Here is a 24,638-nt window from a genome sequence, read left to right on the forward strand (position 1 = left end):
ATCTTCTTTATCCATTCATCTGTTGATGGACATTTAGGTTGCTTCCATGTCCTGGCTATTGTAAATACTGTACCTAAAGTTGTAAAAGTTGACAAGCTTCTAAGAGTGATCTGTGTTATATCTGACTTTCCTTTCAAGTTGGCTAAATTATATTTATTGCAAATACTTTATGTATACATGAATGTCTTCAACTTTTATTTAGCAAAAGTGAAAATGCTATTCCCTTAAAGTAGAAACACTTTAATGGCAGTGAGCACACAGCTGCATGTGTCTTTTCATTTGATTTTTATTTCTTTTAAGATATGCTGTGTGTTGCCAATCGAAGTTTTTGGTACTAGCTCATTAAAAGGGGATGGGAGGAGGGAGTCAAGGGTAATATCCTTTTCCACCTCACTCATTAAAATCTTGATTGCTAAATTCTGTTAGGAATAAATACTTTATAAAACTGGTGCAAATTGCTGGAAGAATTATTGTGTTTTTTCTTTTTTCTTACACAGGTAATGGAACTTAATCAATCTGAGGGTTTATGTCATGAAAATTCATTCTTCATCAATGAAGCTTTAGCGCAAATGTCACTTAACACTTTGAACGAACCGACTCCAGCAGATATCCATCAGGATGCCACTTACCCCCCAAGTATATCTCATTCCGATTTGGTAAGGACTAGTGAAAATCAAGTAGACCTCAAGATGAACATTTCTCAGCCCTTGGACGTCAGCCATGAACTGTGGATAGCCGCTGGGTCCTGTCATCAGATACCCCCTCTCCACCAAAGCAGCAAGGATTCTTGTAAAAATGGTAATTAATACTTTAAACATCATCTGTATAGTTTCCACAAGGAGCTGTTTTTCTGAATGGTTGGCTCTTCTTTAGAGCAACTCAAAGTGGGCCCTAGAATGGGAATAAATTGGTGCTGATGAGCTGGACTTTGTGGCATAAACTTTTCTTTGGGGAAGTCTGGGGGCCATCACTTGTGAGCATTGAGACAACTAGACCATGGTTGGAGGGCTTAGAGGATGCCACTGAGATGTGAGAACCAGACAGGGTTTTTAGGTCTGTGGGTTAAATAATAACTTTCCTTGAAAAGTGAAGCAACTTGATATTTATTCCTCACTGTAGACCCAACCACATCCTGATACACATACTTGTTGACTCTCAGAAATAAAAGATATGGACAGGGTTTGTGGTAGGGCTTTATTGTCTCTCGGGGCAATTTCCTGCAATGTTAGTAAAATCTTCTGTACTGCCGTTAAATACCCCAAATGAAACTGTTAACATCATTTGTCATTGTAAAAAAAAAAAAAAAGGTGTTGTGTCTCCGTAAGTACCTCGTAATGACACAATTTGCTAATCCCATTAAAGCATTTGCCAAATATAAATGAAAGGCAGCTCGAGTTACCACCTCCACATGAATCCAAATGATTTAACTCTATGTCTATTATAAATTGTTTTCCGTGGGATATGAGGTAGGGAATGAGAAGAACTCAAAACCTCTCTACCGAAAAACAGATGGCATGCAATAGAATAAACAAATGGCTGGCCACATGGATGGGAAATAAATCACCGACAGCAAAATGTTTCAGAAACGTGAAACAAGCAGTGGTATAGAGCTCTTCAGAACTGGACAGAGATTGGTTTCCATGCTTCATAGTTATTCTTAGTTTGTCAGTAGGATAATTTGTCAGCAATGAAAAGGTTTAAATGTGTTCAGCTTCTCCGAATTAGAGAGTAAATAATTCTGACACTGCCTGAAAGTAGATGTATTACTAACCCAAAGTATGTTGATTCTTAGCAGTGGATAATTCTTTACATTGTTCAGTCATTGCTGTAACATTCTTATTTCTTGTCAGCATATAAGAGAGAATGAAATAGTTCTTTAAGTATCGTTTCAAGTATTCCTTAAAGAAAAAAGAAACAAAATGGAACAGTGAATTGGGGTTTAAAAAATGGGCAGAATGTAGCAAAGTGTAACCCCTTTAATGTATTATGTTGCAACCCTAACACTACAGAGACCATATTGCAGAATGCCTTCTCTTGATACATGTTGCTTTGCTGTGTTGGATTCATTAAGTTGCTATCTGCAGTGCTTTCTGTGTTGTCACTGTGATTTTGCATACTGGCTTTGGGATAATTCAGAAACTGAGTTTGAGTTAAACCACATTACACTTTTGTTTGAAAGAAGTATTTCTGCTTTTTCTGTATCTCCTACCTGTTTCTGTTGACTTGTGCTTTAAAGTAGAAAGCTTTTAAACATTTGGCAGCCTGCATACAGGAGACAGAACATGTACTAAGGAAATAAACAGTAATTATATACAAAACCAGTGTCTCCACATGTAAGGAATTAAATATAGCCCAGGGAAATGCTGAGAAAACGTGCTTCAGCTTCAGATGTTGTGTCCAGTGTAGGCCAAGGACACTCAGGACATTGATAGAAGAGAGCAAAATCAACTCTGGCCTTCCTCTCTCAGGAGTGTCCTGGTGTGTGCAGGAGGGATTAGATCAGAAATGCAGTGGGGGCTGTCAAGCGCTGGAGTTTTGCAACTGGTCAGAAAACCTTATTTACGTTTGTTTACTTAAGCGTGATAAGCAGTTTCTGGAGGAGAGAGAAGAAAGTCAGAGATTAAGGAGGTGGTAGGGAAGTGGAATGAAAATTGGATATATATTCTTAAGAGGGTTGTCAGGGCCAGATAAAATTGTTCAAGCCACTCCAGAGTTTTCACGGTTCTTAGAATCAAAAGTAGCTCAATGGGCTTCCCTGGTGGCGCAGTGGTTGAGAGTCCGCCTGCCGATGCAGGGGACACGGGTTCGTGCCCCGGTCCGGGAGGATCCCACATGCCGCGGAGTGGCCGGGTCCGTGAGCCATGGCCGCTGAGCCTGCGCGTCCGGAGCCTGTGCTCCGCAACGGGAGAGGCCATAACAGTGAAAGGCCCTCGTACCGCAAAAAAAAAAGAGAAGTAGCTCAACATAAGCCACCGATGTGGTCTTCACTAGACTCTGCTTGTGCTGTCCACGTAGGCCGGGGGGGAGGGGGTGGGAGGCGGGAGGGGGGGACAGTCCATGTGCCAGAATCAAGGATGATGCCATGTCAGTGTCCCCTGCTTTCACATTTGCTCTTGTAGCTCTGTGTGAGTGGTCATCAGTGACAACTACGCTGGCTAACGAAGTTTGCCTCTCCTGTTCTTGGCTGGTGTTTTTGTTAAATGTGTGTTTAACCGTGGTTTGGTTTCATCAGTAGGCCCTAAGTTCAGCTGTTTTCAGGCAGCTCCTTAAAGAATGCTTTGCTCTTTTGTCTGGTCTTGTACTGGGTGCCTAAGAGCAGCTCAGATAAGTGGAGATGGGAATTTTGGGAGCAGTAAGCCTGGTGGAAAAAATTGTATGTACATAAAATTCTCTAACGTGTTTAGCTGTCACCTAGACTGGAATTTTCATTTAGTTTGTTCAAGCCAGCTTCACCAGACATTTTCCTGTGCACTTTGTGTTCAGTTGGTTTTTCAATATCTCCATCACCACTGCCACCACTGACAGTTATATGACACTTGCCAAACTTCAAGCACTGTGCTAAGGTCTGACATGGAGAAATTCATTTAGTACTCACAACCACCCACTGAGCTGGTTCTGTTATTATCGCCATTCGAGGGGGGAAACTGAGGCACAGAGAGGTTCAGTGACTTGTCCAAGGCCACAGAGCTAGTAAATAGCAGAGCCAGAGAGGAACTGGGAAGACTGGTTCCGGAGCCCATGCTCTGAACCATTACACTGCACGTTGTTAATTTCTAGAATGCTGTTTTGAATTGTCCTTTTAAAAGAAGTTGGAGTAGAACTAGAATAACTCCTATTGTAATATCTGGCAGGATGTTCATGAGGAAGGTCCAGTTCTTTGTTGTTGTTTTCGTCCCTTCCTTCTTTTTTTAATATTACCATTTGGAAAATATTTCTCAATCATCTGGGCTGTGGTGGCCAGTGCTTGCATGAGCTCTGAGGATCTTCAGATATAAATACCCTTCAGCTTCACTTTTTTCCCATAAGACACATTTTGTTAAGGGTCATTTGTTTCTCTAGTGTTGCCTAACAATATCCCTGTGTTACTTGTAAATATTTTTTAAGGTAATACTTTATAAAGAACTTTACTTTCCAGTTTTGGAAGTTGTCTCATGAACAAAATTCTTGATGTTTGAACATTAGATCCAAGTTGGTATTTGATTTTATTTATAGTGGAAGAGATGGTTGGCTTAGGAACTTAATCTGCACTCCTCTGAGGGACACTAGCCAAGACTACAGAAAATTTGAATTTCTTTAAACAATATAGTCCCTGTAGGACAATTGCTATGTAATTGGCCCCATGAAATGCTCAACTGTATTAGTCTTCTTAAAGGCAAAACCAACAAAAAACATTCTTTCTGTGCCTTTTTTTTTCTCTCCTAGCTTTAGAATTCTAGGACTATTTACTCAGTGTCTCTCTTAGTTTATATTTGCCTTTTTTTCATTAATCAACAGAGAAAATACTTTCTGGTATGATAATCTGAAATCTTCTTAGTCTCCCTTTTCAGTTATATTTTTATCTGTACCTCAACATTTGCAGGTTACCTAAAAAGTTCCTTTTCAATGTAGTTAAAGCATCATAGTTTTGCCATAACGCATATGATAAAATTTAAATCGAGAACCAAATTTCATGCCTTAGTCACATAGTTGACATTGGAAAAAGAATAACTTTATCAAGTTTGGACTCCAGAAGAGTGTTTCGCTTTGCTGCTTGTTAGAATTTGGTGCCCATCAAAATATTTTCAAATTCAAAGCATTGTATTCAGAATACTTCATCTTGGCAATGTTGTTATATTTTTTAAAATACAGACAGCTGCGTTAAACTTTCAATGACATGTTTTTTACATATGGAAATAGAATAGAAAATTTCCAAATAAAAGGCTGTGCTGTAGTTAGTATTTAAGTAGTAGTCTTTAAGAAGTGAGTACGTGATAATTTCTAACGTTTTAAAAATATTCTATAATTCAGAAATGGGTACCTTATTTGTGTTATCTGTGTGGAAGGAAGCTTTATTAAAGACCTACAGGCAATTTCCCATAAAACTGAAGCTGGCGTTAGATAATATAGACTTCAGTGACAAAGAAGTATTTGAAAAGGTGGATGTATAAGTTTGCTAGAGCTGCCATAATGAAGTTCTGGAGGCTGGAAGTCAAAGATCAAGGTGTTGGCAGGGTTGCTTTTTCTGAGGCCTCTCTTCTTGGCTTATAGATGGTTATCTTCTCCCTGTCTTCACATGGTCTTTGCTCTGTGCAAATCTGTGTCCTAATTTCATCTTCTTAAAGGACATCAGCCATATTGGATTAGGACCCATCTTAATGACCTCACTTAATTACTTCTTTGAAGGCTCTATCTTCGAATATATTTTGAGGTAATGGGGGTTAGGACTTTAATATATGAATTTGGGGGGGGACACAATTCAGCCTTTAACACAGGATAAAATTATTATTTTCTCTTTGCTGTTTTTAGGTGCCATGAAAGCTTTAATTTTTTAAAAAATGTACCATATTTGAACTATAATTTAACAATCTGAGCTTTTTTTTTTTTTAACTTGGTTAGGGGAGTGAACTAAACTTTGTTTAAAAAAATGTGTAACAGTAAAATTGTGGTAAATATCTATATTCTTTATATTTGTAGATATAGGTATATGTTATCAAGCCTGTGTCAATACAGAAATTAGGGCAGAAAAATGTCTATATATTCATTAGGACATTTTCCCAAACCTAGACCTTAATTAAAGAGCTTTGGGAATTTTGAACTCTCTATATGATTGGGAAGGAATATTAGATGCCTTTATTTTGGATTGCTTAAATAAAACCAAAGCTGAAGGGTTGAGAATATTCATATGACATCAAGTTATTATCCAGATATATCTATGGGAGTTTGTAGAAGTCAAAATTGGGAAATCATTGATCAGCTCTTTATCTTTTCTTCTAGAATCTTGGCTATCACTTTGGTTAACATTTTAAAGGAAATCATAAATACTGCTTGCTCTCGGTCATCTGCGTTATGACAAGAGCATAGATAATTGGGCTCAAAGACTTAATTTTAATTTTTCTCACTGACAAGTATAGATGATTTTGCAGATTTTGTACCAGGAAAAGGAAACATGCCATTTGCTTGTAGAGCCTGGTGAGCCAAGGGTGCTGACTGCCAACTTCCTGACTGCATAGTTCTCTGGGGGCAGGTTTGCTATGTGAGCCAGCTGGGCCAGGGCCATCCCGCCTTAGTGAATAGAGCCCAGTACACAGCAGGAGAGCAAAACCAGCAGGTGGGTGGATTCAGAGGCAGCCAGCCAGCCGTGTGGCTGGCTGTTCATCCCCGCCGAGCTTCCAATTTGGTTTGAACAAGCTGCTAAAGTGGGAACCTACTCAGTATGAAGGATTCCAGGGGGTTAGGCCTGACCTTGGGTCATCCTTAGCTTAACCCACCCTACATACAAGTACATATATGCATACATGTACATACACACATATGTGGTCTGTGGGTTACATATTTGACCTCTCTAGTACAATGGGGCTTTACTCTCAAAGTGATTAAGGGTTGGGTTTGCAAGGAAAGTTTGTAACCATTTAGGTACCAAACATACCTGAAGGATAAGGCGTGATCCTGTCAGTCTCAATGACTCCTGGGACAATGACCCAAAGTGGGCAAAGAAAACATCATGCCTTCCACAAATCAGAATCTGGGGACTGTCTCCTCTCTCACCCCCATGTCCATCCAACCGTGAAAATTCAATTTTCAGGACTTGCCTAAAATGTGGGGTGTTCAGCTAAGGACTGATGTTTAATGTTTGCCTAAGAAAAATATGACCATCTGGTTCAGAGGGCGCGGCAGACTTTTCCTTAAAGGACCACACAGTGAATACTTGCGTCTTTTCAGGCCGTCAGTCTTTGTCGCGTATAGTCAACTCTGCCGTTATAGCTCTAAATCAGCCATAGACAGCACCTTAAGAAACTAACACACCACCGTAAAGCAATTATACTCCAATCAAGATGTTAAAAAAAAAAAAGAATGAGATTAGCTGTGTTCCAGTAAAACTTTATTTGTAAAAATAGATGGTCTAACCTGTACTTTCTTTTTCACTTAAATTGAGACGTTTATGTTCCTCTTGGCTTGGAAATTCCATCCCAGTTAATTCACCTTTGGGTGAATTAATGTAATATTATATGGTACTTCATGCCGTTCAAAAGCACATTTTGAATTCATGGTCTCATTTGCCCTTTACAACATCCTGTGAGGTGGTGGTTGCTGTCTCTGTGTTTCAAAGAAGACAACTTTTCTTTTTCACTTTTCCCCCCCAACTCCAGCTCCCCAAATCCTGTGATGGTGTTACGGAGGGCCACCCTCTAACTGTGAGGCTCATGAGAAGTGAGATGCCGTGGGTGGGATTGGCTGCTAGAACCGTGGTTACTGTAGCTGGCTGTGTACCATGGTTTCTGGGAGAAGGCAATAGAAATATGAATTCCTCTGTGCAGAGATTCTGATTTGGTAGGACTTGGCTGGGCCCGCAAATTTGTGTATCTGACATTTTCCTTAAGTGATTCTGAAGCAGCCGTCCTGTTATCTTCCCCTGCACTGGAGTGCTGGGCTTGCTGTTAAAGAACCTCGGTTCAAATGCTAACTCAGGCTCGTATGGCTGCTGCGTGATTCCTAAGCCTTAATTCCTCATCTGTACAAAAGAGAAGGAAGTGTTAGCAGAACTTAAAAAGAAAAAAATTGCCAAGGATGTTCTGGGATCCGGTGAACTTCAGCTTCATCCCTACCTGGTAGAAAGAATTCATTGTAATTGTGATTCAGAGGTGGCCTGCTGATAGAAATGAAAATGTCTCCTCAATGTCAGCAGGAAGCCAATAGTTTCAAATGTGATTTTTTAAAAATATGCAAATTGGGGAATTTTTTTACTCCGACTGGAAATAGATTAGAATATAAAGGGTTAACTACTTTTCCATATTGGTCTAAGAGGAGGTGTTTGTTAGTATATCACCGGAACTGTCTTAGGAAATAAGTCACAGCATTTTGTTTCCCTTTGTTCCTCTCTGAGAGAAGAAGTTACATCAGTCAACCATGTTTTCAGAACCAAATGTAAGAGAGATTTTGGCAGCAAGACTGAACATCTCAACTTGGGATGTAGAACTTCCATATCTGTAGAACTTCCATATCTCCAGAACATCCAACCCTCATGGGTTGCATTATATAAATGGTTGCATTATATCAATATATCCCCAGGAAAACTTCTGATAATACTTGAGTTCCCTGAATAGACTTTCCTGCCAGAAAGAAAATGTTGAGAACACCCAACAGGAGTATTTTGGTTTAAACCAATTTTAAATTTAAAAATTGTGTTCTGGTTTATGACCTTAATCTCTTTTTGAGTTCAGTTATCCTGAATTTGTCCTTGTTAGTCCTGTATAGACTGATAAAAATCAAGGCTCAGAATCACCAGGAAGCACCCCTTGTTAGCACTTCTCATAATTTGAATTAATGACATGTGTAATAAATTATGTAAGGTCTGCCTGTCCCACTGTAGAATGAGCTTCAAGAGAGTGGGGCGCTCCATTTATCTCCTTTGTTCGTTGCTCTATTACAATTGACAAAGCACAGTGCACAGTGTTTGGCATCTAATGAACATTTGATAAAAATTTGTGGCATGAATGAAGGAGTCAAGGTCCACACTCTTTAGCAGAAATGAAAGCAACTATGAGCTTGAGTCACACAGCTTTACTTGACTGAGGCATTGAAACAGGTTGAGGAAAGCCAGTAGACTTGTGGAGTGTGATGGGGGTTAATACAGGTGGAGTAGGCAAGTGCTTCAGGCTAGCTACCTGGATTGAGTGAGTTTGAAAACTTTTGTAAGATGGGTATATGTGAGGTGGCATTCCTGAAATGTCAGGATTACTATAAAATTGCTTGCCATGAATACCTTTCTGGATTCTAGGTAGCAGACTTTAACAGTTGCCAACTTTTCTTCCTCATTAATGTTGAAATAAATTTGTCTTCAGACATATAGTCTCATTTATCATTTGATATAGGTACTCTTTGTTCACCTCTAGAGAGCATCTTCTTATATGAGTTATTTTTCCCTTTAGAATATTGTACATATAGCCACACATGGCCATGTGTAGCAAATGAAAGCTCAAACGGTTAAAACATATTCTCCATAAAATGCCTTAATTTATTCTAAACAAGTAGAAATGAATTCATTGCTGTCCTTTTAGGAAGATGTCACATAAACAATTTAGCATTTAATTGTTATATGAACAACAGTTAGTCAGCCTATCTGTTCACTGGGGCATTTCTTTTTTAACCATAAAGTAGCTTGAACACCAGTAAATTAAACATGGGCAGCTAGCTCAACATCAGTGAAACACTTTCTTAAACCCTTTTTCTTCTGCTAAGTCCTATTTAACAGTCCAATGTATCTCCCCAGGCAAAACAATTAGTATTTGTTTCGTTAAGTACACTCTTAGAATGTGAACCAGTTTCCCTGGCAGCACCTTCTACTTGTCAGCCTTAAAGTATTGCCTGAAAGATCATATATTTATCATGGCAACCTTAAAATTAAATGTGGTGGCATCTTAAGGAATATATCCCTTTGCTCTACCCCAGACAGACTGACTGAAAGGCACCTATGTGTCCTCAGCTGGTTAGTCCCCAGAAACAGTTGGCTGAGGAGGCAACGTCTTGTCCTGTTTTTCTGCTCAGACTTCGAGCCAGATAATAAGTAAGCCGGGGCCTGGGTTTTGATCTGTGGAGATGCTAATTTGCCATGATAAATCACTGTGGAGTTTGCTTGGAGAAGGGGCCCGGGTACCCATTCGCTTTCTAGGTAAGATATTAATTCAATTTAATTTGAAATGTTAATGCTTGGTCTGAAGGTTTACCTAAGGAAAAATGTGGTCTTACAGAGGTTCCCAGTTCTGCAAGATAGGACCCTGAGCCTTTTGCTGAACAATTTCACAGTACGACTGTGCAGAATTTCATTATTTTCACTCTTTTCCATAGCTCTCTTTGTGCAAATTTCATTACACTACAGGTTTTTCTTCCTAAAACATAACATGCTGGATGTTTGGATTAAATATAGAATATTTGGATCATCTGCCAAAAATACTGGAGACTCTCCTTCTCAGGTGAATTGAGGTCATTTTGTAAGGACTGGTGCTGCTGTAGAGCTTTGGAAGAAGCATTTACAAGCAAAACATTGGCAGAGTTTTACTTTTATTTAATGACCTGCTTCCTACCAGCGATCTTGGCACCCTGTGCAGTGATTTGCAATCAGTTAATCACACAGAATGTTATAACATTGCAATAAGGGCCTTGCGTTCTAAGAGTCTCATAAATCCGCCAGCAACAAAAAACAGGAATCGCCTGCTCAGAGCCCTGTCCATGCAAAACCCCAAATCAGGAGGTGATTTTAACGCTCTGTTTTCTAACGTGTCGTCAGAAGCCTCAGTACTTTCTTGTAGACTCTGAATTTTGAAGTTCCTACTTCTCAAAGATGGTTTGGGCTGTCAGTATAGGAGTCTGTAAGTGTTCGGTTTAGACACCAGTCCTTTAGATGGGAGGGATTCTTGATTCTTCTGGATGGCTGAAAGAAGACTATGGCTTTGGTGATTTCCCGTGAATTCAGGGCAGTCATGCTCAGTTGCAGTAGGCCATATTTTGGGGAGTCTTTTAGGAATGAATCAGAAAGGAAACATGCTTCCATCCTGGGAATCCACTGACATTTGCTAGAGGCAGATGGCAGAAGGTGGGATGGTGAGATATTAGGAGTCAAGGAGAAAGAGACTTCACATACTTGGCTTTGCCAAAAGCTTCATGAATCTGTGTTTAGGATCTTAGGCTTGTATTCTTGTCATTTCAGACGCACCCTTGCAGTCAACTGTTTAGCTGTGCTGGATTTTTTTTCTTCTTATTTTAGTGTAGTAAATATGGAGCTATTAACTATTCTTAAAATTACGTAAGGCTAAACTCTTGGATAAATGTAGGTTGTGTTTTCTTGACTTGTTTCCATATGGCTCTGTTTTGGGGATGTTATTATATAACAAGAATATGGAATGTATAATTCTTAATATATATTCCATCTGATTAAAATGGAACCTTCTTTTAAGAAACGAAAGGCTTTTAAAGCTGCGTTACTTCCAATGAGTAGATTAAACTTCTGACTCTTGATGAATTTATTCCTACCAAAAATAGTTAACCTATTTTTGATTACTTGTTAATGTGTCCAGGTTGGCATGATAGATTATACACAAAGTAGCGCTTATCCTGTATTTTTAGACACTTGATGCTTCTGTTCAGCATGAGCTCTAAAATGCACCCACAAAGTTTTGCATGTGCAAACTACTTTTCACTGGCACATAGCTTGGAAGGAGAAAACAAAAGGAAGGTTTGGGCCAAAATCTGATGGTCTGTTAGTCAGCATAATCATGAGGCCCTATTTTGCATTTGGGCTCCAGTGTGAGGAAGTACAGTCACACACTGACGTGTCCCCGAGGACTGCGGACTGGAATCCCATCCCCCTTGAAAGGAGAATGCAGCAGTACCGCAAGGGGGAGGGTGTGTTTAGCTGCCTTTTAGGGTACTTCACTCAACTATCTGCAAAGATTTTTTTTAAAATTTTAGTTATTTTATGCTGAACAAGCAGCCTGAGGTAAAGCATCGTGAAAGATCAGATACTACATTTGTCTTTTATGAGCTACCTCTGCTCTGAGCTGGGTATGAGGTGACTACCTTAATGGATGTAGTGGGGAAAAGCTTAAATCTTAACTGTGTGAGCAAAGTACTGGGAAAAATCACATTAAAATTATCCTACTCAAAGAAATTATCATTGCTTCTGATAGGAATATGGAAGGGTTTTTGCAAATGCTGCTGCCAGTGAGTTACAATATTTCAAATTAAAATATTTCCTCTTCAGATAAGAGATATAGGTAATATATAGATATGGTGGGTATTTTTTTTAGAGATGGTTATTTTATCTTTTTAGACCATTGGCTAACTTTGAGGATGTGTGGTTCAGGAAAATTTCAGAAAATTTGTTTCATGAAGCGCTTGATTAAATGACTAATTCAACAAGGACCCAGAAAAAACACTAGGGCGGAAACCTGCCTAGCAATATCATTTTTGACCAGAATGGTCAAGACGAGACATATGTTCATGTGAAGAAGGTAGGTGATGTGATATTTCCCCGTCATTCAAAGATGAAAAGATAAAGAATACATCTTCTCCCACCTCCTAAACCAAGTTTCAGCAAACATAGACTAAAACGATGCTTTTTCCAATGTAATGAACTTTAGGTGTATTTTCTGGTACTTCACTTTTACATGAGGGATTTGAACGAATGAATCAATGAATAGATTAACAAATGAATGCATGAAGGAATAAACTTGATTAATATTGAACAGTGGAGGTGGCTGAGTGGCATAGTGGTGAAGATAGAAGGCCTGGGTTCAGATTTACCACCTGTGAAAACTTAAGCAAGTGTTTAAACTTGGTGTGTGTCAGTTTCCTCATCTGTAAAATTGGACTTCTGACGGTATCTACTTTGTAGGTGGTATGAGGGTTTTATAAGACGAAACGTACAATTCTGAGAACTTTGGAAGCACTTAGTAGACACAGTTATTGTCACTGTTACTGTTATACCTTGTGTTAAAAAAGGAGCAGAGCATTAGGAAGAACATTCAGTTGCTTCATCCACTGGGCCGCTTCCAAAATAGTTGCTCTGGGGACCTGAAGGACATATTATGTCTCATTGGAGTATTATCTAAATAGACACTTCTCAAAAAACATTCCACAGTACATGATAGAAGGTTCCCATAATCAGATGGTACTGGGAAATGGCGGTTTGGCGACTACACAACTTCTTCAAAACTTTCATTGTGCTCATGTGTACTGTGACTCTCCAAAAGTGGCACATACCAAACCTATTTAACCACAACATCCTCTTCTCCAGCCCAGAACCTTGCAGGGCTACTATCCCTTAAAGTATACTAGGAAGAAAACCAGTGATGTAAGTGGGTGTTGAAATAAACTCATTGTGCATGGCACACCCTTCAAATACATCCTTTCTCCCGTAGGAACAATTGAAATCCAAACGACATATGCCGACGTGATTTACCACGTGGGTTGTCTTCTGAATACCAAATACAACACAATGAATTTTAGATAGAGTTTTGTTTAGCCCCTCGGCCAGCATTTGGGCCTGTGGATAAGGATTTGTGTCCAGTCCTCTTAGGGCTTTTTTGGGTCACCTTCCTTGGGCTTATTCAAATGCACCATGTGCTGAAATTAGTCATTGCTGATGAAGCGCAGGAGGTTATGTGCTTGGGCCTGGAGGCCTGATCTGACCTCTGATCTCTCAGCCTCATCTCATGCTGCTCTGTCCTTTCTCTCCCTGTGGTCCAGCCGTAGGAAGTTCTTCCATTTATGTGAAAGGCCATAAAGCTGCCCCTTTTGTACATCTATTTCCTCTTTCAGGAATATCCTCTCCTCCACCCTTTATTCTCAACCTGGTAAACTCTTGTTCGTCTTTCAAGACCCCAGCTCCAGGGTCACTTTCCTCCAAATGCCCATCCAGACACTCCCAATCTGGGTTAGGAGCCTTCCTTGTGATTCTATAGTGTCCAGTAAATCCTTGTGTTACTGTCCACCATATTTTGTCACTTGTTTTCCCTCTGGACTCTTAAGTTGCTATATATTGTTTGTTTGAGATATTTACATACATTGAATGCTCAGATATTAACTCTATTATTCAATCATTTTTGTGGAAAGAATTTCAAGGCACAGAGTACTGCCATCACTCTAGAAAGCTCCCTTCTACCTCTTACCAACCAACCTTCACTCCCAGAAGCAGCTACTCATCTGCTTTCCATCAACCACAGGTTAATTTTGCTTATTCTAGAATGACATGGAATCAAATACTACGTAGCTTTGTGTGTCCAGGGTTTTTTCGCTCAACATACTGTTTTTGAGATGCATCCATGCTGTTGCATGAATCTGTAATTGGTTCCCTTTTATTACTAAGGAATCTTGCTTAGATGAATTTACCACAATTATCCAGTCTTCTGTGGATAGATACCTGGCTTATTTCTAGTTTTTGGCTCTTATAAATAAAACTTCTATAAGCAGTCTGTACAAGGCTTTTTGTGAATTATGTTTTCCCTTTTCTTGGATAAATACCTAGGAGTAGAATTCATCCTAGAATTGGTGCCTATTTAGCTTTTAAGAAACTGGAACAGTTTTTGAAGTGACTGTATGGGCTATAAACTTCCTGGGTGCTGAGACAAAGTCTTGTTCAACTCGGTTTCCCTGGTGTCCGACCCAGTGCAGGGCACATACTAGGCACTCAGTGTTGATTGAAGAGTGAATGGACAAGAAGCTCAAAACAGTTTTCCTTCTGACACACCCTCTCCTAACTGAAAAAATAAATAATGTTCTGTCCATCAAAGGGATGGAAACATGACTGGCTAAATGTGGGCTTATTCCAAGCAGATGAAAAATGGGGAATAACAGCTCCCTTCTGACCCTGCCTTGGACCTACATGTGCAGGTGAAGCCAAGTATGTAGATAGACACGGGACCATAGAAGGGTCCTGATCACCAGCAGCTGCAAAACTTACCTCCTAAAGTTAAAACTCCCAGCATTCCCATTCAAAACCCTCCACAATCTTCCAACACATCCCCACCCCTTTGATTTATCTGCCCTAACTCATAATTCCACCAGACCCAACAGCTCTCTTTTCTTATGGCATCCAGCATTTCCTCCCCTTTGCAGTAGGGGTGAGCTCTACCTAAAATACCTCCTCCCGAGGCCACCTCTTCCTGTTGACATTCTGGTCAGCCAGGCTCAATTCCAGTTCTGTCTTTGCTCTGAAGCCTGTCCTGGCTACCACATCTAAAAATGCTCTCTTTGGAAGATCTCTGAAGTGGTGTCCGCCTGTGGACAGTGTTCATTAGCCTCTTTTATAGTCATCTGTGTCTGCATCTTCCTACTCTGTGAGGTAAGAGGCTATCAGAGGGCAGTGTGCTTAGTGGCCCCTATTGGTCTGGAAGGCGCTGGGGCCATTGGGCACTAAGTCACTGAGGCTACTTGCTCTTTGCTCTCGGTGGCTGATTCCACTAAAGAGAAGTTAAATTGTATGGTAATGCTGTGGCTCCTTCTTAAGAAGAGTTGTTTACAGAAGAAAGAGATCTAAAAGGAGGAGGATGTAGTGTAAACTTGGGAATTTGTGTCACCTTGTAGATAATTAAAGGGAAATTGGTTTCTTAGGCTCCAGTGTTAGTCATAGGTCACAAGTCAGGAAGCACAAATATTAACATCTAGAGTAGCTCCACATGACATTTGTATGCATAAGACAACGTAAAATCATCTCCTATAGGAAGAGGTGGCTTCAAGGAGTAAAGTAATTAATCTTAGTATATATATTCTCATTTGATTCCTGTTTTAATAAAGTCCTAATTTTGCCTCTGTTCTGCAAACTGCCTACTTCTCTAATGGTACAATTTCTAAAAGTATTTAAGTTTAATTTCCAGAAATGTAATATAGTAATCTTTGCTCTGATTGCAAACATAAATATGAAAAGAATGTTGAGTGTGAAAATTTACATTGAACAAAACATTTTCTATATATTATGTTGTACTTCTAAAATTTTAATCATTTTTGAGTGACATAAATTCAAAGCTGCAGTTGGAAAAGATATTTCAGGGTTTGGCTTCTCAGCAAATGTTATTTCAAACAGATAAGAATTACAAAGTGATTCTCGTTTTTAAAAAGAAAAAATTTTATGTTGCTCTGAAAACTGTAAATACCAACTTCTCAGAACAGAAAAAGGCATGTAAGTTCTTTGACATCTCATAATTTTGTAGTTGATCAAGAGAAAAAAACACTCATTTATATACCTTTAAAGGATTGGGTGCCTTTTTTTAAAAGTCTGGTAATAACATAATTATTAAGAAGGAGGTAGAACTAATTAGCTTGGGTGTGTTTGATCTAATTGCTTGCCTTCTTCTGGTTTAAAGAAAAACACTGGATCTGGTATGCTTAAGAATTTTAACATCTGCTTTTCCCTCTGCTGAACCAGTAAGAAGTAAATGCAGCATTAAAATTCCTAGGTTGATTTTCTGCATTATTCACCTGGCAGAGAAATGAATTCAGTTCTTCTTTCAGCAAAATGAGAGGCATAACTCTTTCAGTGTGGGTAGAGTCATGCAGAAGGCAGTTTCCAGTTTTATTGCCATGGTACTTAGGAGTCCCTGGTCTCTACAACCTTAAGAGGAATTCAATGCCATGAAAATACTGCCCTGTCCCTGTAGCTGGAGACCTACATATTGTTTAATTCAGCACAATCTTAAAAAGCTGTCCCTGCTTCTTAACAGGGACTCTGAGGTTGGAACATCTTAATTTGTTTTGATTTAAAATTTGAGCTTGACATATTCCCTGATTACCTGAGTGTATGCACAGTTTGAAACATGTACAAAATTAAGCAGAGGAGTATAATAACTGCTCATGTACCATCACCCAACTTCAAAAAATTAGGAAATTATGACCAGTGGTGATTTATGTAGATTCCTACCCACCAATCCCCCATGCCCAGCAACAACACACACCCTGTGCTATTTTGAAGCAAATTCTAAAAATCATCTGTAAGCATATACTGATACATCAGTATGTATGTACTGATACATACATATCTGAAAGATAAGGCTCTCTTTTTTAAACTATTATCACACCTAGGAAAAATTATCAAAACTTCCATAATATCAACATATAGTCAGGGTTCAGGTTTCCAATTGTTTTATAAATGTAGTACGTGCGTCCTTTTTCCAGCTTGTTTTTTGGACTCAGTATGCAAATAAAGACCACATATTGCAATTAGTTGCTGTGTATTTTCATGCATTTTTTAACATAAAAGTTTTAATTATGAAAATTTCAAACTTACAGAAAAGTACAGAAAATCTGTATCAGGCATGCATTTAACAAATGTTAACTTTATACCATATTTGCTTCAGATATCTCTTTGCCCTTTTTTTATTTGAAAGAAATGTTAGATATGAAATCCCTTCCCCTTATCTTTTTCTTTTTTCCTATTCAGAGTTATCCAATTTCCTATAATTGGTGTATATCATTTCCACAGTGTGTTTTTATGCCGTAAACATATATATGTATCAATAAACATTTTTTTTGTTTTGTTTTAACAAAACAAAAATATGACATATTGTTTATCGTTTATGGATACATATAAATGTAGTGGAAAACAAAAAATGATATATTGTTTATGGATACATATGTACGTAGTGATAGTATAAAAGAGCCTGCCCTTCTTCCCTTTCTCCCCCGCTCCATGTGCATGTGTGTGTATATGTCTATTTGCAACTTATTTTTTCACTCAACATGCATATTTGTACATGTAGCACAAATAGTTAATTTTAGACTGCTGTATCCTCTTCCATTACGTGAATAAACACCAGCATATTCATTACCTTACTAATGAGCAATTAGGATGTTTCCAATATTTTTGTATTACAAACGCTTCTCAGTATACATTCTTTTATGCACATCTCCTTGTGCACATGAGTGAGAGTTTATGTAGATTATGAACACCTAGAAGTAGTAGGGATGTCTTTGGTTTCGCTGGGTATTACTGATTTCTCTCTAAAATTGTATAGTATAAGTCTCAGCAGCAATGTACGAGAGGTCGAGTTTCTCCAGATTCTCCCCAACACTTAGCATTGTTAGGCTTCTCAGTATTTGCCGATATCATGGGTATGGAATGGGTAACCCCTTTCTTTCAATTTGTACTTCCCTAATTACCAGTGAGATTTAGTTCTTTTTTAATATTTATTAGCTTTTTAGGTTTCTTCCTCTCTGAAGTGCCTGTTTATAAAGGTTTTTTTCTAACAGCAGATATTAGAACTGCAGAAGTCTCTAATCTTAATTATACAGACATGTTCATTCTTTTAGAATGGGCTCAATATATTTCGTACTTTGAGAAGTAGTTTTCCGAAAAATCATATTTATACTTATATGTAGACATTTAAGATTAGAAAAGGACATTTGTGAGAGCTGAGCCCTTTTAAGATGGAGAAAAATCAACTGTATGAACAGAAGCTACTAAAAATAATGTCATTGTTCTAGCCTACTGAGACTTTAACCATCTGCCTTATTTTTTCATTTGCTCACTTTTTTTCTACCCCCTATATTTTCCTCCAGAGTTCCTATACTTCTCTCAATAACTGATCAATGTTATTTTACACACACTCAACACATTCCAAAATCTATCAGCTTCATCTTCCTTCCTGGAAATTTCCCTTCCAGAATCCTCTGTCCTCTTACTCTAATATGCCCTTGTTGCTGTCCTGGCCAGCAGTGTAGCTGTCACCTGGGACATCTCTTCATATCTCTCCTGTGTTGGATCCTATTGTCCTCAGTCCCAATCCTTCTCTTTTATGGCATATTCCTTTATTTGTTGGAGCATATCTCTAAATCTTCCTAAGAAAAGATCTAATAATGAAAGGATTTTTTTTTCCAAATCAGTTGAAATGTCTTTTTCATTTCCTTTATTTATTTTTGCTACTTTTATACTTGGATTTTATAATATATCTGGGCTTAGAATTCTATACCCAAATTATTTTCCTTCAGAATTCTGAAGGATTTGATTCTTCCACTTCTCAGCGTTGCTGTTAAGAAGTCTGATTCCATTCTGATTCCTAATTCTTTGTTTGCAACCTGTTTGTGCTTTAGGAAGCCTCTAGAATTATCGCTTTATTCATTCTTGGATGAATTTTATAATATGCTTTAGTCTAGTCTTTTGTTAAAATCATTTTTACTGGTTATTCATTAGACTCTTTCAATCAAGAAATATATTTCCTTCGAATCTGTGACATTTTCTTCTTTAAAAAATTGCTTCTCTTCAGTTTTATCTTACTGGAACTGTTTCCAATTATAAATTGGACCTCTTGGAGCCTCTGATTTTTCTGTTTTGTTTTTTCTATTTATTTCCATTTCTTCATGTTTTTGTTCTACTTCCTGGGAGATGTTCTCATCCTTGACCTCCTACTTTTCCTGATTTTTTAAAAAATTCAGCAGCATATTTTTAATTTCTAAGAGATTTTTCCTTGTTCTCTTATAGTTCCTATTTTATGGAATCTTGTTTGGTGGCCGAAATATCTTAAAAATTTTTTTGAAGATGTTAATTATGGTTTTTGGATGTTTTCTTCAGCTTCTTGTGTTCCTGAGTTGTGTTCCATTTTCAAGTTAGGTTTGTTTTAAGCTCTCCTTTTCATATTCCATAGTGTACTTACTATTGTGGATTGGTGTGAGGTTTGAATTGAATGCTTGACTCAAGGTCAAATAATGTTAGTGGCTTAAAGAGAGAAGCCCTATTACGCAGTTCTATCTTGGCTACATTTTTAGCTTCATTCCTACTGAGAAGACAAGAATTAGAATAAATGAAATTGTAAGGTACTTTCTAAACATAAGAATTCCAAATTGGTGATTCCCACAACTCTAATTACAGTAGGTAGAATTTTTGAATAAGGTATTCACTAATTCATTCATTCATTTGACATTATATGTTGACACCTACTGTTGTTAGGAACTGAAATTTACTCAGATATTGTTGGACTAGATGTACATCTTTTAGTTCCTATTTCTTAAAAAATGTTACTTTTTAGTTTTAAGTAAACTCAAGACTAAAGAATAGGAATCCAAATTCTAAAAGAACATTATCAATTCACTGCTCTGGACAAATGGACTCAGTATCATTTTTTTTTTTTTAATATGGACCATTTTTAAAGTCTTTATTGAATTTGGTACAACATTGCTACTGTTTTATGTTTTGGGTTTTTTGGGTTTTTTTTTTTTTTTTTGCGGTACGCGGGCCTCTCACTGTCACGGCCCCTCCCGTTGCGGAGCAGAAGCTCCGGACGCGCAGGCTCAGCGACCATGACTCACGGGCCCAGCCGCTCCGCGGCATGTGGGATCTTCCCGGACCGGGGCACGAACCCATGTCCCCTGCATCGGCAGGCGGACTCCCAACCACTGTGCCACCAGGGAAGCCCTATGTTTTGGTTTTTTTGGCCATGAGGCATGTGGAATCTTCGCTCCCCAACCAGGGATCAAACCCGCACCTACTGCATTGGAAGGCAAGGTCTTAACCACTGGACTGCCCGGGAAGTCCCCACGGTATCGTTATTACACCTTAAAAAATTTAACAGTTTTTACTTAAAATCATACTCTCAGTACTTGAATTTCTCTGATTGTCTCAATTTTTTTTCCCTTGGTTTGTTTGCATTGGGATCCAAATAGTTTCATGTATTGCATTTGGTTTGTATATCTCACGAGTCTTTTAATCTAAAGTTCCCTTGCCTTTAAAAAAAATCTTACAACTTGTTGAAAAGACTGGGTTGCTTATTTGGTGAAAAGACATTTTTTTTTCTGAAAGAAATATATTTTATGAAAAATTTTCTACATTCTGGATTTTGCTGATTGCATCCCTGTGGTGTCACTTAACGTAGTCTTCTGTCTCTGTATTTCCTGTAAACTGGTAGTTGGGAATAGATATTTGATATTTGACTAGATGCAGGCTTTATTTTTTGACATGAAAACATCTTCATAGATGGAGTTGTCTGTTTCCTATGTTGTAGATGTTGTATATTTCCTCTTGCATCCCATCAGGAGGCTTGAGGTGTCTGTTTCTCTCTTTGCGATATTAAGATTGACCCGTGGGTTCGGATGTTGTCCATCCATTATTAAAGTTCCCCATCAGCTCTTCTCCTAATGCTTTTAGCAGCCATTGATGATGATTGCCCGAGTCTGCTATAGATGTTATATACAGGGTCAAGAGTCTCTGAATTTGGAAAACCTCACCTATTTCCAGCTTCCCACCCCTGATTTATTCTGGCATCTTGGTCATTTATTGTCTCTTTCTTTCTTAGTCTATAATAGATTTATTATTCTCTAGTGCACTATTCCCCAAAGTATATTACATGGAACACAACACTGAAAAGTACACTGTGAGAAAAAGCTCCCCGAGTTTGGGACCTGCCACATACAGTTTTTCCCTTTCAGAGATTAATAATACAGGTGAGCCTATTAAAGTTCTGGGGAATTTGTCAATAAAGAAACTTGATTAACCCGGAGTTTCATCAACTTACTTGACCACTGTATTCTTTTATCATTAATACCTATTAGTATCCTGATTGGAGAAACACACTTTGAAATGCATCTCAGAGAAGAGGGGAAGGTGGAAGCACTTGCCCCGTTCTCCCGTGGGACTTGCTGATGTTAAGGTCATGACTCAGTAACACGGGCACCCTTCTGGGTGAGAGAGTGTGAGAGCAAATCAAAGTTCACACAGAGACAATTGACGTATCATAATGCATCTTGTGTTAACATAATTGTAACTTCATTGTATTGATTGCTTCAATTGCTGTGTTTCTTATCAGTGTTACCTACATAACCAACATAGATTATTCCAAATATGTTAATTACTGGTAAGAAAATAAAGTCCAACTCTAACAGTCACAACTGTAAAAAATTATGAGTTTGCTTTCTTACATTACACATTTACACGTATACAACCCCAGAGTACACTTCGGTTATTTTATTTCAGGTGCAGGATTGGTACGTGAGGAGTAATGAAGGGAATCCTAACACTCATTGAGGTCATTGGCTTCAGATATCCAGATTGGTTTTTATGCCAGATGTTCACATGCTGTTTGTGGCTCACTATGGGGAATGCAGTTGAGCAAAAGCAGTGAGGGAGAAAAATTTTCCTTAGCTCTGAGGACACGTTGAGTTTTGTGCATTAAGTGTTTTCCATTAGAAAGAAAATGCTGTGCATTAATGCTCCTGAGAAAAAAGTAGTGATTGCCAGTAATGCCATCAGGAAACAATTTTGTAAATGTTTCACAGTATAAGCATGAATCGATCATTAAATGGGTGAATACAACTTATTTTGCAGACTTGGAATATGAATGACAATTTGTTTGAGGTGGTGTTATTCTAGGAAAGTGTGAATTTTGATTATAGGAACTTGCACGAGGGATACAGTAGTAAAGAGTATGAGTCGGAACACTTCATTAAAATAACCAAGAACAGAGCCAGGACCCAGAGACATGAAGCTCTGTTTTGTGAGTCTTTTGGGGGAGAATGGATTGGGATAAGACACGGAGAGGGCTGACACACATCATCAGTGATCCGAACGTTGACTCAACGTGCTTTTGTAGCACTGGGCTGCTGGCTGTCTGGCCATTGGGTAATGTGGAGTTAAATTCAGACCTGGACATTAATGTTTATGATGGAAGTTATCCTGGTGCTTTGAAATTGAAACAAAGCTTTTCTTTAAAAATTATTAGGATTTAAAATGCTTTTCTATTCAGAAAAAGGCAAAGACTACATGAATTAAATATTTTAAAACAATAGACAACCACTTTCTTTATGACAAACTACTGTTAGGTTTGCTGTTCATAGAAGGGAAGATCAAGTGTAGATTTTGATCGTGGACCTTATCTTCCACTCATTAGGTAGCTTTCCAAATCCTGTGCTCTGAGGGCTGTGTGGGCTCAACTCAAAGACGTGTTGTAGGGAAGACTGAAAGTAGAAGGGTGGGGCATATACCCGGAAATTACCCTTAAAACATTATTTTGAATGCAACTTAAGGTAATAAATTTGTATTCCTTGAGCAGAAAGCAGTTGAAAAATGCATTCACTGTTGCACTTCTAGAATAGTATTTGGCGCATTACTGAGCCAAAAACACAGGTGTAAACATTCTCCTACAGTATAAGAAGTTTAAGAGGCCTGAATGATGATTTCAGTTCAATTCTTCATGAACTGAAGCCCAGAGAGCGGAAGTGACTCGCCCAAGGTTACATTGACTTTGTGGTTTAAAAGATTTCATTCACTTCTCAGCTTGGGAGACACTTCATTCATTTTCAGTGTGACACGTGGTTGCATTTTACACCTTGACTTTACAGTCTGGTCTTGCAAATAACCAATTATCCAGTTGGCTCAAAAGAATAATAATGATGGTGAGCTGACGCAGGGAAGGCCAATTTTTCTTCCCGCTCGTGTCAGCTTTGCAGGTGCCAATCCCTATGGTTGTATGTCATCCAGATCCCACATTCTCTTCCTTCATAGTTTGAAATTCCAATAGCAGGTGAGCAAAGTGTGAAAATGATAAATGCAAATGTCAACAAATGCATTTTTAGCCCTTCAAGGCTACAATGAAGGGCTAAACATAGGGGGATTTGGGGAACTGTCTCTGGGTATCAGCGCATCATACAGCCCATGGCCTGGGTGTTTTCTGCCCCCTGCCCATAAGACAAAGGGGATAGGACCAGCCAAAATGTGTATACTTATCATTTTTAGAAACTTCCTGAGAAGACTGACTTAGACCCTACAGTGAGACTGAGGAAATTTCTTGTGAAGGAAGAAGTTTTAGGCTGTGAAGAAAAGTTCAGCTAAATAGGAAAAAAAAAAAACGTGCATCAAGATTCTGCTTCTCCACTTGGTTTAGCTAGGCTTTGATGTGTTTTAGCCTATTTGTCCTTATTTTAAGGTTAATAATGCTCACTCTGTTGAGTTTCCAGAGGTATGGGAAGGATCAAATTATTTCTTTTATGTCAACTAAGAGGGACAGTTGTGTTGAGACAGTAGATTAAAAGGTTCTTTGTAGTTTGAAGTTTTGTTTCATCATAAGAGCATTTGGTTTTTTATCTGACCAAATTATGATTGTGTTAATATTTCTTTGCTTATTAAAAAATGAGGTATTCTGGTTTTTTTTGAATTTCTGAATTTTATTTTATTTATTTTTTTATACAGCAGGTTCTTATTAGTTATCCATTTTATACGTATTAGTGTATACATGTCAATCCCAATCGCCCAATTCATCACACCCCCCCCACCCCCACCACCACTTTCCCCCCTTGGTGTCCATATGTTTGTTCTCTACATCTGTGTCTCAATTTCTGCCCTGCAAACCGGTTCATTTGTACCATTTTTCTAGGATCCACATATATGCGTTAATATACGATATTTGTTTTTCTCTTTCTGACTTCACTCTGTGTGACAGTCTCTAGATCCATCCACGTCTCAACAAACGACCCAATTTCGTTCCTTTTTATGGCTGAGTAATATTCCATTGTATGTATGTACCATATCTTCTTTATCCATTTGTCTGTCGATGGGCATTTAGTTGCTTTCATGACATTGCTATTGTAAATAATGCTGCAATGAACATTGGGGTGCATGTGTCTTTTTGAATTATGGTTTTCTCTGGATATATACCCAGTAGTGGGATTGCTGGGTCATACGGTAATTCTATTTTTAGGTTTTTAAGGAATCTCCATACTGTTCTCCATAGTGGCTGTATCAATTTACAGACGGTTTACAAGAGGGTTTACGATTTACAAGAGGGTTCTTTTCTCCACAAAAAAAGAGGTATTCTATTTTTATTTCCAGTAATTTACAGGCATTTTGATCACAAATAAAATTGGATGATTAATTCTACTCCCCAAGAATTCTGCTTTCTGAATCAACGAGGGTTTATTTTAACAAATGTTTTTTCAGTTTAGGGTTCTATATGACGATCATACTCTCTAGG

The 24,638-nt window shown here is 38.3% G+C and overlaps 1 protein-coding gene across 1 annotated transcript in view; it reads left to right on the forward strand.

Annotated features, from left to right (window-relative positions):
- Nucleotides 1–24,638, forward strand: part of ARHGEF28 (Rho guanine nucleotide exchange factor 28) — a 310,421-nt gene that overhangs the window by 281,557 nt on the left and 4,226 nt on the right. The window contains 1 exon segment of the mRNA XM_060295886.2: nucleotides 498–798. Within this exon segment, the coding sequence (XP_060151869.1) occupies nucleotides 498–798 (301 nt within the window).

This window comes from Globicephala melas, chromosome 3 (assembly GCF_963455315.2).
Source record: "Globicephala melas chromosome 3, mGloMel1.2, whole genome shotgun sequence".
NCBI lineage: Eukaryota > Metazoa > Chordata > Mammalia > Artiodactyla > Delphinidae > Globicephala > Globicephala melas.